This window comes from Hyperolius riggenbachi, chromosome 2 (assembly GCF_040937935.1).
Source record: "Hyperolius riggenbachi isolate aHypRig1 chromosome 2, aHypRig1.pri, whole genome shotgun sequence".
Classification (NCBI taxonomy): domain Eukaryota; kingdom Metazoa; phylum Chordata; class Amphibia; order Anura; family Hyperoliidae; genus Hyperolius; species Hyperolius riggenbachi.
This window is the reverse complement of record NC_090647.1, coordinates 396,849,790-396,866,637: the sequence shown is the minus strand read 5'-3', so window position 1 is coordinate 396,866,637 and position 16,848 is coordinate 396,849,790. Positions and strand designations below refer to the sequence as shown.

The 16,848-nt window shown below is 45.7% G+C and overlaps 1 protein-coding gene across 1 annotated transcript in view; it reads left to right on the top strand.

The window, feature by feature from the left end:
- The window catches only part of MAPKAPK2 (MAPK activated protein kinase 2), a 378,176-nt gene that overhangs the window by 49,981 nt on the left and 311,347 nt on the right, over positions 1-16,848 (top strand). Inside the window, exon 2 of the mRNA XM_068266238.1 lies at positions 4,940-5,079. Within this exon, the coding sequence (XP_068122339.1) occupies positions 4,940-5,079 (140 nt within the window). The remainder of the gene's footprint in view (positions 1-4,939; positions 5,080-16,848) is intronic.

Genomic DNA, 16,848 nt, shown 5'->3' with positions numbered 1-16,848 from the left:
GCTGGGGAATTTGGGGGATCCTTTCTGGGGGGAGACACATCTTTTAATATTTTTAATATTTTTTGATATGTGATTAATGAATAAAGATTTTTTTTTTCTGATTAAAATTGGCTAGTAAGGTGGTTTGTGCTCGATCGGGTCATACCCACTCCCTTTTCCATCTCATTTTGGTTTGTTCAATACTTTTAAAAGGTTCGTTAAGGAGGTGTAAGGCTGGGATAAGGTGAGCAAAACGTTGTCTGCAAATAACGACAATTTATACTCTGAGTCTCCAACCGTAATTCCCCGAAAATCTGGGTTAGCTCGTATGGCTTGGACCAGGGGCTCAATAGTTAAAGCAAATAACGGGGATAGGGGGCACCCCTGACGTGTATCATTTCTGATTGTAGAAAAATTGGGGGGGGCATACGGAAGCTTCAGAGCTGTCGAGGGATTAAAGTACGCGTGAGCGTATAGCCGTAAAGAACGGGCCCCGAAAACCGAACCCCTCCAGGGTTCTGAATAAAAAGGGCCAGGAAAGGCGGTCGAAGGCCTTCTCCGCGTCCAAACTTAGGAGCAGAGAAGGCCCCGACCCCATCGCATTATCTCAACCAAATCTATAGTTCTGTGGGTGTTATCCCCCGCCTGGCGATCCTTCACAAAACCAACCTGATCCTAAAATACCAAGGATGTCATTCAACCAATTTGCTAAGACTGTAGTAAAAAATGTTTAGATCAGAATTCAGTAAGGCAATTGGCCGGTAACTTAGCAGTTGCTGAGGGTCCTTACCATCCTTAGGTATGACAGTGAGAAAAGACCTCTGAAGGGAGTCAGAGAGATTTTCCTTGCATGAACAAATTAGTCAGGGTCACCAAGCAGGGGGAAAGAACCGAAGAACATTTCTTATAATAACGATAGGGGAAAGATAATAAAGATGGGGGGGGGGGGGGGGGGGGGGGTGGTATGTTTTGCTAGGTAAAGCTTTCAAGACCTCCAATATTTCTTCCAGCCTTATCGGGTCATTTAGCGATTTCACTTGTTCCTCCAACAATATGGGAAGAGTAAGCGTAGAAAGGAAATCTGCCATCTTGGCTGCATGTCCTTCCGGAGATAAATTTTTACGCAAATCCTACAACTGTTTATTATAATACAAAAAAAATTCTGAAATTTCCATGGGGTCTTTGGTTGGGGTACCATTACGTGACTGTAGGGAATGTACCATCTGCAAGCTCTGCTGTTGTCGGAGTTTTCTAGCCAAAAGAGTGTGTGGTTTATTGCCCTTGTCATAATAATGTTGCTTTAACCAAGTTAGGGATTTTCTACTTGAGCTATCTGTAAGCTGTTTAGCTTTTCTTTGGCAGGGAGGAGATCAGAATAGTGTTTTCGGGAAGGTCGTAGCTGATGTAGATTTTCAGCTCTACTTAAATCAGCCAAGGCCTCCCGGAAAAGCCTAGTTTGTCGTTTTTTACACCAGGCCGCCTCTGAAATCATATGCCCCCTTATAAAGGATTTATGAGTCTCCCACACAGTAGAAAACTGCGGCACGAGCCCTCATTCAATAAAAAAAAACCCCTAAGTTTATCCTTTGTGCCTTGAAGAAAAAATTGATCATTCAAAAGGAATTTGTTCAAGCGCCAGGTTTACTGTTTAGTATTCTTAGGATACTTGAAAAATTACAGGCGAATGATCCGAGCCCAGGAGTGGTAAAAGAGACCTGCTACCTAAGAAATAATAAATTCTTGTATGCACAGAATGGGGTGAGGAAAAAAAAAAGTATATCCTCGTTTAGTAGGATGGGTCATACGCCAGAGATCTAGGAGGTGGGATTCCCGCATAACTTGGCAGAAAGATCGGGATGATGTACTAATCCTACGTTGAGCGGTATCAGAGGGGGTGAAGACCTATCTATATTAGGAGACATGACCAAATTATAGTCACCTCCCATCAACCAAGGCAAGCTAGGCATAGTTTCCGCCTTGGAGAAAACCTTACAAAGAAAGCTAATTTGGTTCTGATTAGGTGCATATACGTTCCCTAATATTACTTCCATACCCTGGATTTGTCAGAATTCTAGCGGTTTATTTATGCAGGAAAAGCTGTCATATGTGTATGTTTTAAATTTTAGTGTTCTATGCAAAATTTCTGTCAGCAATGTGTAACGATTGGTGTCAGCACGCAGAGAGAATCTGATTATTGGTGATCTGCAGTATCACCAAGAATGCAGATATATACCTGATTATTGATGATCTGCAGAATCACCGATAATACAGATATATTGCTAACCTCTTGACATCTTTGGTATGTGAGTGTTTGGTGTAACAGTAATACTTTGAGCAGTGCACCTGCTGAGCAGGTGAAAGTAAGCAGTATGGGAATACTGCTCTGGAGAACACAGATTCTTCCAGCAGCCTGAGGCTCCCCAAGGGGTGGAGTTAGGCTGGAGGTCGGAAGGATCAGAAGGTGAGTGACACTTGTAGGTGGGTGTCACTATCTGATCTGGAGACTATCTCTTAACCTCCTGAGCGGTATGGACGAGCTCAGCTCGTCCATCACCGCCGGAGGCTGCCGCTCAGGCCCTGCTGGGCCGATTTTCTTCAAATAAAGTGCAGCACACGCAGCCGGCACGTTGCCAGCCGCGTGTGCTGCCTGATCGCCGCCGCTCTGCGGCGATCCGCCGCGAGCAGCGGCGAAAGAGGGTCCCCCCAGCCGCCTGAGCCCAGCGTAGCCGGAACAAAAAGTTCCGGCCAGCGCTAAGGGCTGGATCGGAGGCGGCTGACGTCAGGACGTCGGCTGACGTCCATGACGTCACTCCGCTCGTCGCTATGGCGACGATCTAAGCAAAACAAGGAAGGCCGCTCATTGCGGCCTTCCTTGTTTGTTCTGGGCGCCGGAGGCGATCGGAAGAACGCCTCCGGAGCGCCCTCTAGTGGGCTTTCATGCAGCCAACTTTCAGTTGGCTGCATGAAATAGTTTTTTTTTTATTAAAAAAAAACCCTCCCGCAGCCTCCCTGGCGATCTCAATAGAACGCCGGGGAGGTTAATGGGAGAGATGGCTCTCGAGGTCAGGCAAGCCAGGTTGGCAACACACGGTCAGATAAAGTACATAGACAGAAGGCTGATTCGGTATCCAAGGCTGGCAGGGTTTGGCAACAGAGTATCAGATATGCGAGGTACCGAATCAGATGACAGAAGAGTAGTCAGAAAAACAATAAGTCATAACAGATATCAAATAATGCCTAGTCTGGGTGTGAGGTCCTTGGTCTCTACACCCCGGTACTAGTCTGAAGTATAACAGAATGATTTGCACAAGTTCCCTAGTCTTAGGTGCGAGGTCTGTGGTCTCAGCACCCTGGAACTAGTCTGAAGTATAACACAGATGACAATACAGTTCCCTAATCTAGGTGCGAGGTCCGTGGTCTCAGCGCCCTGGAACTAGTCTGGAGTATCACAGATGATAATACAGTTCCCTAATCTGGGTGTGAGGTCCGTGGTCTCTACACCCTGGAACTAGTCGAAGCATAAACAGAATAATAATACAAAGTTTCTGGCTCAGTGTGAATTCCCAGGGTCTCCTGGTTCAAACACACTGTGGGATCTGACAAAGGTCTGAGTGCCTCCACGTAGTGATCGCAAAGGCAGACAACTTGAGACTGGCCAGCAGCAAGTATATATGGAGCAGTGCTCCCAGCACCACCCCTGAATGATCAACCAATAGAATCTTGCCCTGGCGTCAGCTGATCAGCCCGATCAGCTGACCTTCTCCTGTTTAGCATAAGAGTTCTGCCTCTCAGCGCGCGCGTGTTCCTCAGCCTGTGTGCACCAACAGACCCAGCCACACCAGACCCACGCCGCTCCGCACAAACCGCCGCATTGGACGCGAAATCAGGCGCCTTACTGCTGTCACAAGCGGCGGCCTTTCCGCGTTGTGCCCTGCCACCAGACGCACGCGTCCGCGTGCAAACCGCCGCATTGGACGCAGAAACAGCCACCTCCTCAACACCAGACGCGGTGGCTTTTACGCGTTCTCTCACACAATGTCAAAGTTACCTCTGCAGCGGAGAGCGGCGCGACCGCTGCTCCCGACGTCACGGCAGGTTCCGCCGCTGCCTCCCCGTCATCTCTTCCCAGCAGGTCAGGTCTCTCCAGGGTACATCAGGATAGAAGAGCGCACGCGCGTACCCAGAGACAGGACCTTTATGCATTGAGGAGGCGAGACAGCTGACCAGCCGGTCAGCTGGCTACTCTGGTCTGACTCTCGCCTCTGATTGGCTGAGGCGAGTGGGTGGAGCCACAGGTATTGCCTGTTGCATTTAAGACCCGGGCTGTCAGTAGATCATTGTCTGCTGTTGCTGATACTTTGCGGTTAAGCTCTCAGACCTTAGTTCCCAGTGTGCTTGAACCGGCAGGACCCTGGGGATTCACACAAGGCTAGCGTATTATTGATAGTTCGTAATAGTAATACTTATTATTATTATTATTATTATTATTATTATTATTATTATTCATTGTTTGCCTTGTGTATGAGCTTTGCCTGAACTTCTGACGATCCTTCTGCCTTTCGATTCTGTTCTCTGCCTGTCTGATTGTTGCCGACCTCGGCCCGATCTCTACTTTCTTAGCCTCCTGATTCTGTATTTCTGCCCATCTGATCGCTGCCGAACTCTGCCTGTCCCTCATTACGATTTTTGCTTGACGATTTTGTACTGTGACCTGACTGACCTGTTGCCGACCCTGCCTGTACGACCACTCTACATTAGTGGTAGTCCCTACAGCCATTACTGTGCACAAACACACGTGTGATCACTCTGATTAAAATACTGACTTTCCTGTTTGAACTCACTCTGGTCAGCAGAGATACTACTGATCGTTACAATATCAATAATTGAATCCATGGTCATTAGATGATGATTGTGAACCCTGCTAACTTGCAATAATAATTTTCCTCTCAATCCTTTGTAGATGCTACAAGACTGTCCGAAAGCACGCAGGGAAGTCGAATTGCATTGGAAAGCATCTCAATGTTCACACATCGTGAAGATCATTGATGTCTATGAGAATCTCTATCAGTCCCGAAAGTGCCTGCTCATTATTATGGAGTGGTAAGTCTTTAAGAATATTAACCACTTCGCATCCAGACCTTGTTTTCCCCTAATGGACCAGAGCAGTTTTGACGCTTTAGCGGTGTCCCTTTTTAATCAGCAATAACTTCATCTGTACTCGTGCCACTTAAACGATCTATATATCGTTTTTTTCAAGACAAACTAAGCTTTCATTGGTGGGTATTTGGTACCAAGATCCCAAGTTGTCAGGCTGGGGGACATCTACTCACGAGAAGTGATAACCAACACAGGGGCACCCCAGGGCTGCGTCCTGTCTTCGTTGCTCTTCTCCCTCTACAGTAATGATTGTAGATCCGTGGTAGACTCTGTCAAAGTCATCAAATTTGCGGACGACACCACCATTGTTGGCCTTGTAACTAAGGACAACATCCAGGAGTACCAGCAGCAGGTAGAAAGACTATGCCACTGGTGCAAGGAGAACAGCCTGGTGCTCAACACGGCCAAAACCGTCGAACTTATAATAGACTTTAGGAAGTCGGCTCCTACCCCTCCTCCCATCTACATCGATGGCACCGAGGTGGGCAGTGTGCCCTGCGCTCGCCTGCTGGGTACCACTATCTCCAACGATCTCAGCTGGAGGGTCAACATCACGACAACCCAACGGAAAGCCCAGCAGAGACTCTTCTTCCTCTGCCAACTGCGGAAGTTCGGCATGGCGCAGGAGATCCTAACATGCTTTTACACTGCCACCATTGAATCGATCCTCTGCTCCGCCATCTTGGTCTGGTATGTGGGTGCCACCGCCAGTGACAGGCACAAATTACAGAAGATCATTAAGTCAGCGGTGAGGGTGATTGAGACCTCTGCCTCCACTTGACCACCTGTACAGCACAAGACTGAGAGCCAGGGCACTGAGGATCGCAAGCGACCCCTCTCACCCAGGCCACTGTTTTTTCACCCCACTTCCACTGGGTCGGAGGCTTCGAGCCATCCCCACCAAGACCACCAGACACAAGAACTCGTTCTTCCCGATGGCCGTTAGCCTCCTAAACTCCCTTATTTTCTACCACCCTCTATCAGCTCCCTACCACCTGCATAGGAGCGGTAGATTTCAGTAGTGTATGTTTTCGTAAGATGAATACTGAGTTATATGTACATCTAATGCTGACTGTAGATTTGTGTATGTCTATATTTGAGTTGCTTTTCTGTATTTCTTTCTATGTACCGCTCCATTGTGCCAAACCCAATTCCGGGCTTGACCCAGTCATGCTTGGTGAAATAAAATGATTCTGATTCTGAAGTAAAATGTACCTCTCTATGCTTTTTAATGGGAAAAAGTGGGAAAAAATTAAAAAAAAAATGCATTATTTCTCAATTTTGACCAATTTCTGTTTAGAAATAAAAAGTGCTATTGACATAAAAACTGTGCAGCCAGTTAAAGTCGCCCCAGTATAGATATCCAGATGTGTCCCCAGTATCACCCCCATCATCCCACCAGCATAGCCAGATGTGTCCCCTGTGTTTGCCAGCCCCAGAATAGATTGACAGACGCACGCCCAGGAATAGTGCCCCTTTTTATAGTCATATAGGTCCCCGGGATCAGGATTACCCCATTATAGCCACATGTACCCCCAGGATTAGCGCTGCCCCCCATTATAGCTTAATGTGCCCCCGTATATGATTATGGCCCCCAGGTGCCCAGATGTGCCAAATTATTAAATCCCCCCTCCCCTTAGTTAATTAGATGCCCCCCAGTAAATATGTACACCCCCCTTTTACATATGCTACCCCCCGCCCCATTATTGACAGCCAGACACCCCCCCCCCCCCCCCAATCAGGCAGCCCCGTCCTTGCATAAATAAAAAAAACTTCCAGCAAGCAGCTTCACTCACGTACCTCGTTCCTGCGACTATCCTGAAGTCCGAGCCTCCGATCCCCGCTCTGCATTCAGCCGCGTAATGCCGGTAACCCGGGTCCCGGCTTGATTGCATCAAATCTTATCTAAAAAAAAATTCCAGCAGATTTCATCATTTTTGAAATTTTGTAATGCTATATACTGTATTTCTGGCAGAGTTTATCAATCCTCTTACGCTCAAAACGTTATTTAAATTAGTCGGTCTGGATGGAAAATACAGATCCGGCAGGGGAGTAATGGTAATTCAATGACTCATAACGTAGCACTGCATCGAATAGTGCAATGCTGTGGTTTGATAGATTTCATGGGGAAATCTATTGGATATCCCCGTGCAGTGCATGGGGGATATTCAGTCCCTCTCTAATCAGATTGAATTTGAACTGTTTGCCACCTTGGGTGGCAATCTAAGCGTGTATGGCCACCACAAGTGTATGGTTATCTTTAAAATGCCTAAATTCACACTTGCACTCATCAACCTAACCTCCTTGGCGGTTAATTTTTTCTGCAAAAATTGCAGAATTCCAATTTTTTTTTATTTTTTTTTTAAAGTTTCATGTAAAGCTACCAGAGTGGTAGCTACATGAAACACCACTAGAGGGCGCATGTGGCCCTCTAGTCCGATCGCCGCCGGCAACAATAGCAAACAGGGGAACGCGTATACAACGCGTTCCCCTGTTTGGCTTCTCCTGTCGCCATGGCGACGATCGGGATGACGTCATGGACGTCAGCCGACGTCCTGACGTCAGGGACACACGATCCAGCCCATAGCGCTGCCCGGAACTCATTGATCCGGGCAGCGCAGGGCTCTGGCGGGGGCCCTCTTCAGCCGCTGCGTGCGGCCGATCGCCGCAGAGCGGCGGCGATCAAGCTGTGCGCACGGCTAGCAAAGTGCTGGCTGCGCGCACAGCAATTTACAAAATGAAAATCGCCCCACCAGGGGCTGAGATCTCCCCCTGCGCGGCATAGCCCGAGCTCAGCTCGGGCTTACCGCCAGGGAGGTTAATATGATGAAAGGAGAAAGACCGTGTGTAGCATTGGGACTGTGGCTAAGGAACGGGCCTGAAGCCGTTAGCCTGCAGCGAAGTTGCTCTATACATGCTTTGACCGTAGTCCTCAGACACTGGGCTGTTGAGCATGTCAGAAGCTCCCTGAGTTAACCTCCCTGGCATTCATGTAAAGGTATCCAAACATCTAGCGATGTTGGGCAGATTTGACCAAGGCACAAATTTCACTCTGATCAAATCTGATTAGACAGAGATCTGTCAGCTGCCCATGCACTAGAGGCTGATTCCTAATCGATTTCAGTATGAAATGTCTTGGGAATCGGCAGTGTTCGTCGCCTCACTGCTGCCCCCTAGTGTAAAAAAATGTACCCCCTGTATGTGCTTTTATGAATTACCTGTCCTGTGTCGCCCACCGTGCGGTGCTCACTCGTCTTTGGAATCCCCCGCAGGTTATTGTATTGGACTCAATATTGAGTCCACCCTGGATGGAGGGTTGAACCCCCTTTTTCTCATCTACAGAGAGCGACTTCTTCTTATTCCTGAGTGGGGTCAGGAAAATATCCCCACCTTCCTTTACAGTGGTTGCCTAATGGTAACCCTGGTTTGTGAGTATTAATATTTACTCTATCTAGTAACCATTTACCAGTACATATTACACTATTGGGGCACTTGGTGTTGCTTGTTTTTATCTTGTTGCTCCCAATATTCTCTTAGACAACCTCTGAGGCCGTCACAGAGCAGCTGTATTTGGTCTGACATTAGATTACACACAGGTGCACTCTATTTAGTCATTAGCACTCATCAGGCAATGTCTATGGGCAACTGACTGCACTCAGACTAAAGGGGGCTGAATAATTACGCACACACCACTTTGCAGTTATTTATTTGTAAAAAATGTTTGGAATCATGTATAATTTTCATTCCACTTCTCACATGTACACCACTTTGTATTGGTCTTTCATTTGAAATTCCAATAAAATTGATTCATGTTTGTGGCAGTAATGTGACAGAATGTGGAAAACTTCAAGGGGGCCGAATACTTTTGCAAGCCACTGTATATAGCGGCTCATAAAAATTTTAAAAGGTAGAATGTGAGTAGCAGACTGGGCCACTCAAGGACACTGACCGAGTTGTCCTGAAGCCACTCCTCTGATATCTTGGCTGTGTGTTTAGGGTAGTTGTCCTTCTGAATGATGAACTGTCGCAACAGTCTGAGTTAAAGTGCTCTGGATCAAGTTTTCATCCAGGATTTACATTGCTGCAGTCATCTTTCCCTTCATCCTGACTAGTCTCCCACTGAAGATGGCGCCTTAATTGGCAACCATGGCCACAGGATTCTGTCCTTTTCATGTTTTTTTTTTATTTCTGATTACCTGTTGCCGATCCTGCTTGTTCCTGGCTTACATGTCCTGCCGCCAGTCCTGACCTTAGCTAGTTTACCAATTACAATTTTCTCCTTCCTACCTCAACCTCTCGCTTGTCTGACAACTGTCCTGACTTGAGCCTGTTTATGGACTACACCTATTTTTAATCTGTCTGCTGTTGTACTTTACCAGCCAGAACCTCCCAAGTGGACGGTTGTTCTCTCTGTTTCTGGTGGGAAATCCCAGGGGCCATGACCTGGTGGCTACCAAGCATCAAAGTAGTCCGTTGCCCACTAGGAATAGAGGCCCATCATCCCTTGCGGGGTGCTCTGGTGAAGACCCATAGCCACTTAGACTCCGGGCCCTGGGAGAGCCCACGTATACCACTGGTGACAGGGTCAACGGCATCCCGAACTCCGTAACAGTATTTTTTCTTTTCTTTTTTTATTGTATTTGTCTATAAAATGATAGAAAATAAAGTCATTACTGAATACAAGTATCACCCACAAAAATTAATTTGTGGCTAAAAAATAAACATAAAGATCAATTACACGTGATGAGTAGTGATAAAATTATTGGCAAATGAATGGGAGGAGCAAAGGGGAAAACTACTTCTGTTCTGAAGGTGAAAACACCTGCGGGCTTAAGTGGTTAAATTGTGTCCCTAGTACAATGTATGTCGATAATAATTTATTTGGAAATAAAGGTGTATTTTTTCTGTTTAGTGTTTATTTTTATGGTATAAAAAAAATACAAGACTTTATTTACAAAAGCTCATAACACAACAAACAGAGCTTATAATATCAAACAGATATTGGGTAAACAAACAATGTAGATTTGAGCGAACCAGAACCCATCTGTATCAGAAAAAATAGGCTAGACCAGATAGTTGCAAAAATAGATATATTTATATATATTTTTATTATATGTGCAAAATGCAAAAAGGTCAACAGCAAGGAGAGGGGGAAAAAAGACACACCAATAGTGAAAAACAATTGCCTGAAATAGCTGGTCACAAAAAGAAAAAGAAATTAAAGACCTGCTTTTGCAAACAAAAATGGTGAAGAGTATTAAAAAAACAGTGAAACAAGTGAAATAAACAAAGTGGACTCCAAAAAACCATGAGAGGAGTCAGCAAAAACAAAAGTGAAGAAAATATATATATATATATATAGGCATGCAAAAGTATTTGGCCCCCTTGAAGTAAGTTTTCCACATTCTGTCGTATTGCTGCCACAAACATGAATCAATTTTATTGGAATTCCTCGTAAAAGTCCAATACAAAGTGTTGTTCATGTGAGAAGTGGAATAAAAATCATACATGATAATAAACATTTTTTACAAATCAATAACTGCAAAGTGGTGTGTGCATAATTATTCAGCCCCCTTTGGTCTGAGTGCAGTCAGTTGCCCATAGACATTGCCTGATGAGTGCTAATGACTAAATAGAGTGCACCTGTGTGTAATCTAATGTCAGTACAAATACAGCTGCTCTGTGACGGCCTCAGAGGTGGTCTAAGAGAATATTGGGAGCAACAACACCATGGAGTCCAAAGAACACACCAGACAGGTCATGGATAAGGTTATTGAGAAATGTAAAGCAGGCTTAGGCTACAAAAAGATTTCCAAAGCCTTGAACATCCCACGGAACACTGTTCAAGTTATCATCCAGAAATGGAAGGAGTATGGCACAACGGTAAACCTACCAAGACAAGGCCGTCCGCCTAAACTCACAGGCCGAACAAGGAGAGCGCTGATCAAGAAATGCAGCCAAGAGGCCCATGGTGACTCTGGACGAGCTGCAGAGATCTACAGCTCAGGTGGGGGAATCTGTCCATAGGACAACTATTAGTCGTGCAGTGCACAAAGTTGGCCTTTATGGAAGAGTGGCAAGAAGAAAGCCATTGTTAACCGCTTGCCGACCACGTCATGCCGATGGGCGCAGGGCTGTGGAGTCGGGGCAATTTTGGGTGCCTGGAGTCTGAGTCGGGGAAAAAATGCACCGACATCGACTCCTAATGAATTTAAACTGTAATTAAAATAAAAATATAATATGTTCTATTTCTCAGATGATAGTCATCATAAATAATTTATACATACAGTACAGTGTTGCCAACTCATCCCTTTAATTACTGACACATCTAAGTTATACAGGTTCTGGGGCTATTTGCACATAATCAGTGCCTTAACTGCATTTACCTAGCCACAAAACCTGTATAATTCATGTGTCAGTAATTAAAGGGATGCGTTGGCAACACTGATACAGTAACAGCTGTGCTTAGTCCACAAAAATGAAATAAACCAATCAAAATTCGTTACTTGTGCTGCTTCAATAAAGCAGTCCCCGTATTTTTAAAGTCAGATATACACATCTGATTGTGACTGTATATATGATGTGTACACAGGAATCTCTTATATATACGAAATAACATCTATGCTGTAAGTAAAAAAACCTGAAGTGTAGCCATGTCACTAATCGAGATGGTCAATGAGATGGAAATAATTCTGCGTTGATTCTGATTTATGCAAATGTACGCACTCTGCTCATGAAATCAAATAATTTGATGTGTTGTTAAAATTTGGTTTGGTGACTACGAATTAAATTGTACCTGAGAAGGATGAAAAGAAAAGTTTTTATACATACCTGGGGCTTCTTCCAGCCCCTTACAGGCTAATCAGTCCCTCGCTGTCCACCTCCGCTACCTGGATCTTCTGCTATAAGTCCTGGTAATTCAGCCAGTCAGCGCAGTCCGGCCGCATGCTGCTTCCACAGCCAGGAGCGTTCTGCACCTGCGCAATAGTGCTGCGCAGGTGTAGTACGCTCCCGGCAGCGGAGTGTGTGCATGCGCACTACGCCAGACTGGCTCAAGTACCTGGACTCATAGCAGAAGATCCAGGTGGCGGAGGAGGACAACAAGGGACTGATTAGCCTGAAGGGGGCTGGAGGAAGCCCCAGGTATGTATAAAACTTTAATTTCATCTGTCTCAGGTTTACTTTGTTACACAATAGTACTATACTCTACATATGCACTCTCCACAGAGCTGCAGGGAATCAACTGAGAATGTTGTGCACATTGAACACAGGAGTTGTCCATCACCCATAAACTTGGTTCAGATTGTGTATGAAGAATGTGTAATAGAGGAAGAATCCCCTCATTCTCCTGCAGAGTACCTGCACATCATTCTTACATGTACCCACAGTCACATTGCCTAGGGCCAAAAAGATGTTCTTTGTTCCAGTCTGTACCTTTTTACAAGTACTCTTCCCAAGGACTAGTTTTAGTCTGACTAAAGGGAATAAATATGGCAGTCTCCATATCCTTCTCACTTCAGTTGTCTCTTAAAATTCCTAAGCGTTGGCAGTTAAGAGACGAATTTCATGTTGCATACCGACTCCACAGCCCTGTGGGCGTGGCCGGGGCGGCAGCCCCAGGACCAGTTAACGCTGATTGGCGTAAAGTCCTGGGGCGGCAGTTTGCATTAGATCGTGCGCAGGCTGCGCGCGCATCTCCTGCTTGGTGGGCGGAGCGGAGCTCCGCCTTCAGTCTCAGAGCGGCGATCTGACTGTTACATTTGCATGTACAGCGCTGCGATCAGCAGCAGCGCTGTACTGGGGACAGCCGTGTGACGGCTGTCCTCCTGGGGGACAAGAGAGCGATCAGCTGTCATAGGCAGAGAGCGATCAGCTGTCATAGGCAGATCAGCTGTCAATGAAATTGATTCATGTTTGTGGCAGTAATGTGACAAAATGTGGAAAACTTTAAGGGGGCCGAATACTTTTGCAAACCACTGTGTATGTACACACACACACACACACACACACACACACACACACACACACACACACACACACACACACACACACACACACACACACACACACACACACACACACACACACACACTTACACACACACACACACACTTACACACACACACTTACACACACACACACACACACACTTACACACACACACTTACACACACACACACACACACACACACACACTTACACACACACACACACACACACACACTTACACACACACACACACACACACACTTACACACACACACACACTTACACACACACACACACTTACACACTTACACACTTTACGTATATATATATGATTAAATGCATATGCACATGTGCCAAATAATGTAATTATATGTGACCATATGAAAAATATATACAGTGGTGTGAAAAACTATTTGCCCCCTTCCTGATTTCTTATTCTTTTGCATGTTTGTCACACTTAAATGTTTCTGCTCATCAAAAACCGTTAACTATTAGTCAAAGATAACATAATTGAACACAAAATGCCGTTTTAAATGATGGTTTTTATTATTTAGTGAGAAAAAAAACCTCAAAACCTACATGGCCCTGTGTGAAAAAGAAATTGCCCCCTGAACCTAATAACTGGTTGGGCCACCCTTAGCAGCAATAACTGCAATCAAGCGTTTGCGATAACTTGCAACGAGTCTTTTACAGCGCTCTGGAGGAGTTTTGGCCCACTCATCTTTGCAGAATTGTTGTAATTCAGTTTTATTTGAGGGTTTTCTAGCATGAACCGCCTTTTTAAGGTCATGCCACAACATCTCAATAGGATTCAGGTCAGGACTTTGACTAGGCCACTCCAAAGTCTTCATTTTGTTTTTGTTCAGCCATTTAGAGGTGGATTTGCTGGTGTTTTTTGGGTCATTGTCCTGCTGCAGCACCCAAGATCGCTTCAGCTTGAGTTGTCAAACAGATGGCCGGACATTCTCCTTCAGAATTTTTTGGTAGACAGTAAAATTCATGGTTCCATCTATCACAGCAAGCCTTCCAGGTCCTGAAGCAGCAAAACAACCCCAGACCATCACACTACCACCACCATATTTTACTGTTGGTATGATGTTCTTTTGCTGAAATGCTGTGTTACTTCTACGCCAGATGTAACGGGACACACACCTTCCAAAAAGTTCAACTTTTGTCTCCTCAGTCCACAAGGTATTTTACCAAAAGTCTTGGCAATCATTGAGATTTTTTTTTAAGCAAAATTGAGACGAACCTTAATGTTCTTTTTGCTTAAAGAGAATCTGTATTGTTAAAACCGCACAAAAGTAAACATACCAGTGCGTTAGGGGACATCTCCTATTACCCTCTGTCACAATTTCGCCGCTCCTCACCGCATTAAAAGTGGTTAAAAACAGTTTTAAAAAGTTTGTTTATAAACAAACAAAATGGCCACTAAAACAGGAAGTAGATTGATGTACAGTATGTCCACACATAGAAAATACATTCATACACAAGCAGGCTGTATACACCCTTCCTTTTGAATCTCAAGAGATCATTTGTGTGTTTCTTCCCCCCTGCAGCTATCTTCCACTGAAGTGTCAGTCTGTTTCTTCCTGCAGAATGCAGACAGCTCTGCCTGTATGTAATTCCTCAGTATGTAAAAGCCCAGCCAGCTCAGAGGAGGATTTATCCAGCTTGTAAAAGATAAGAGAGAAGAGAGAAGCTGCCCTAATCTAAATAATACACAGGCAGTGTGCAGAGAGGGGCCTGGAGGGGGGAAATGCATCACAGAACTACAACACTGAAGAACTTGGCAGCCTTCCAGACACAGGCCTGACAAGTCTGACAAGAGAGAGATAAGTTGATTTATTACAGAGATGGTGATAGTAGAACGAGCTGCAGTAAGCCAGAACACATTAGAATAGCTTTTGGAACTTGTAGGATGATAAAAAACAGGATGCAATTTTTGTTACGGAGTCTCTTTAAAAGTGGTTTGCGCCTTGGATATCTGCCATGCAGGCCATTTTTGCCCAGTCTCTCTCTTATGGTGGAGTCGTGAACACTGACCTTAATTGAGGCAAGTGAGGCCTGCGGTTCTTTAGATGTTGTCCTGGGGTCTTTTGCGGCCTCTCGGATGAGTTTTCTCTGCGCTCTTGGGGTAATTTTGGTCGGCCGGCCACTCCTGGGAAGGTTCATCACTGTTCCATGTTTTTGCCATTTGTGGATAATGGCTCTCACTCTTCGCTGGAGTCCCAAAGCTTTAGAAATGGCTTTATAACCTCTACCAGACTGATAGATCTCAATTACAGTACTTTTGTTCTCATTTGTTCCTGAATTTCTTTGGATCTTGGCATGATGTCTAGCTTTTGAGGTGCTTTTGGTCTACTTCTCTGTGTCAGATAGCTCCTATTTAACCACTTGCCGACCGCACACTCATAACGTGCGTCGGCAAAGTGGCAGCTGCAGGACCAGCGACGCAGTACTGCGTCGCCAGCTGCAGCCTAATTAATCAGGAAGCAGCCGCTCGTACGAGCGGCTGCTTCCTGTCAAATCACGGCGGGGGGCTCCGTGAATAGCCTGCGGGCCGCCGATGGCGGCTCGCAGGCTAGATGTAAACACAAGCGGAAATAATCCGCTTTGTTTACATTTGTACGGCGCTGCTGCGCAGCAGCGCCGTAAGGCAGATCGGCGATCCCCGGCCAATCAGCGGCCGGGGATCGCCGCCATGTGACAGGGGACGTCCTGTCACTGGCTGCACAGGACGGATAGCCGTCCTGTGCAGCCCCGATCACCGGGGGAGGCAGCAGGTAGGAGAGGGAGGGGGGAATTTCGCCGCGGAGGGGGGCTTTGAGGTGCCCCCCCCGCCACCCACAGCAGGCAGGAGAGATCAGACCCCCCCAGCACATCATCCCCATAGGGGGGAAAAAAGGGGGGCAATCTGATCTCCCTGCCTGCACCCTGATCTGTGCTGGGGGCTGCAGAGCCCACCCAGCACAGATCAATCAAACCAGCGCTGGTCCTTAAGGGGGGGTAAAGGGTGGGTCCTCAAGTGGTTAAGTGATTTCTTGATTGAAACAGGTGTGGCAGTAATCAGGCCTGGGGGTGACTACAGAAATTGAACTCAGGTGTGATAAACCACAGTTCAGTTATTTTTTTAACAAGGGGGGGGGGGCAATCACTTTTTCACACAGGGCCATGTAGATTTGGAGTTTTTTTCTCAGTAAATAATAAAAAACCATCATTTAAAACTGCATTTTGTGTTCAATTATGTTATCTTTGACTAATAGTTAACGGTTTTTGATGAGCAGAAACATTTAATTGTGACAAACATGCAAAAGAATAAGAAATCAGGAAGGGGGCAAATAGTTTTTCACACCACTGTATATTGGTCCACAAAGACCAAGTGCCAAAAATGGAGGCCTCCACTGAAGCAGCAGACGCTGCGAGCGCGTAAGGCGTTTCCCTGGTCCCCTGCTCCTCACTTTGGTAAGCCTATTTATTACATTTTTGAATGTAAAAGTGTATTGTGGTGTATTTGGGTGTATTTTTTACTTTTTGGCCATAAGATGACACTACACTTAGTTACGTCTGCTGTTAACAGTAGACAGGAACTAGTGTGTGTATGTAAAAGTTTGCTTTCATTTTGAATCAGAGCTGTGTCTCACTGCGCAAGCTCTCATTCATAACAGGCATGGTGATCGGGTTGGAAACAATTGTTTTGCCATACCTCGATCACGGAAGGAC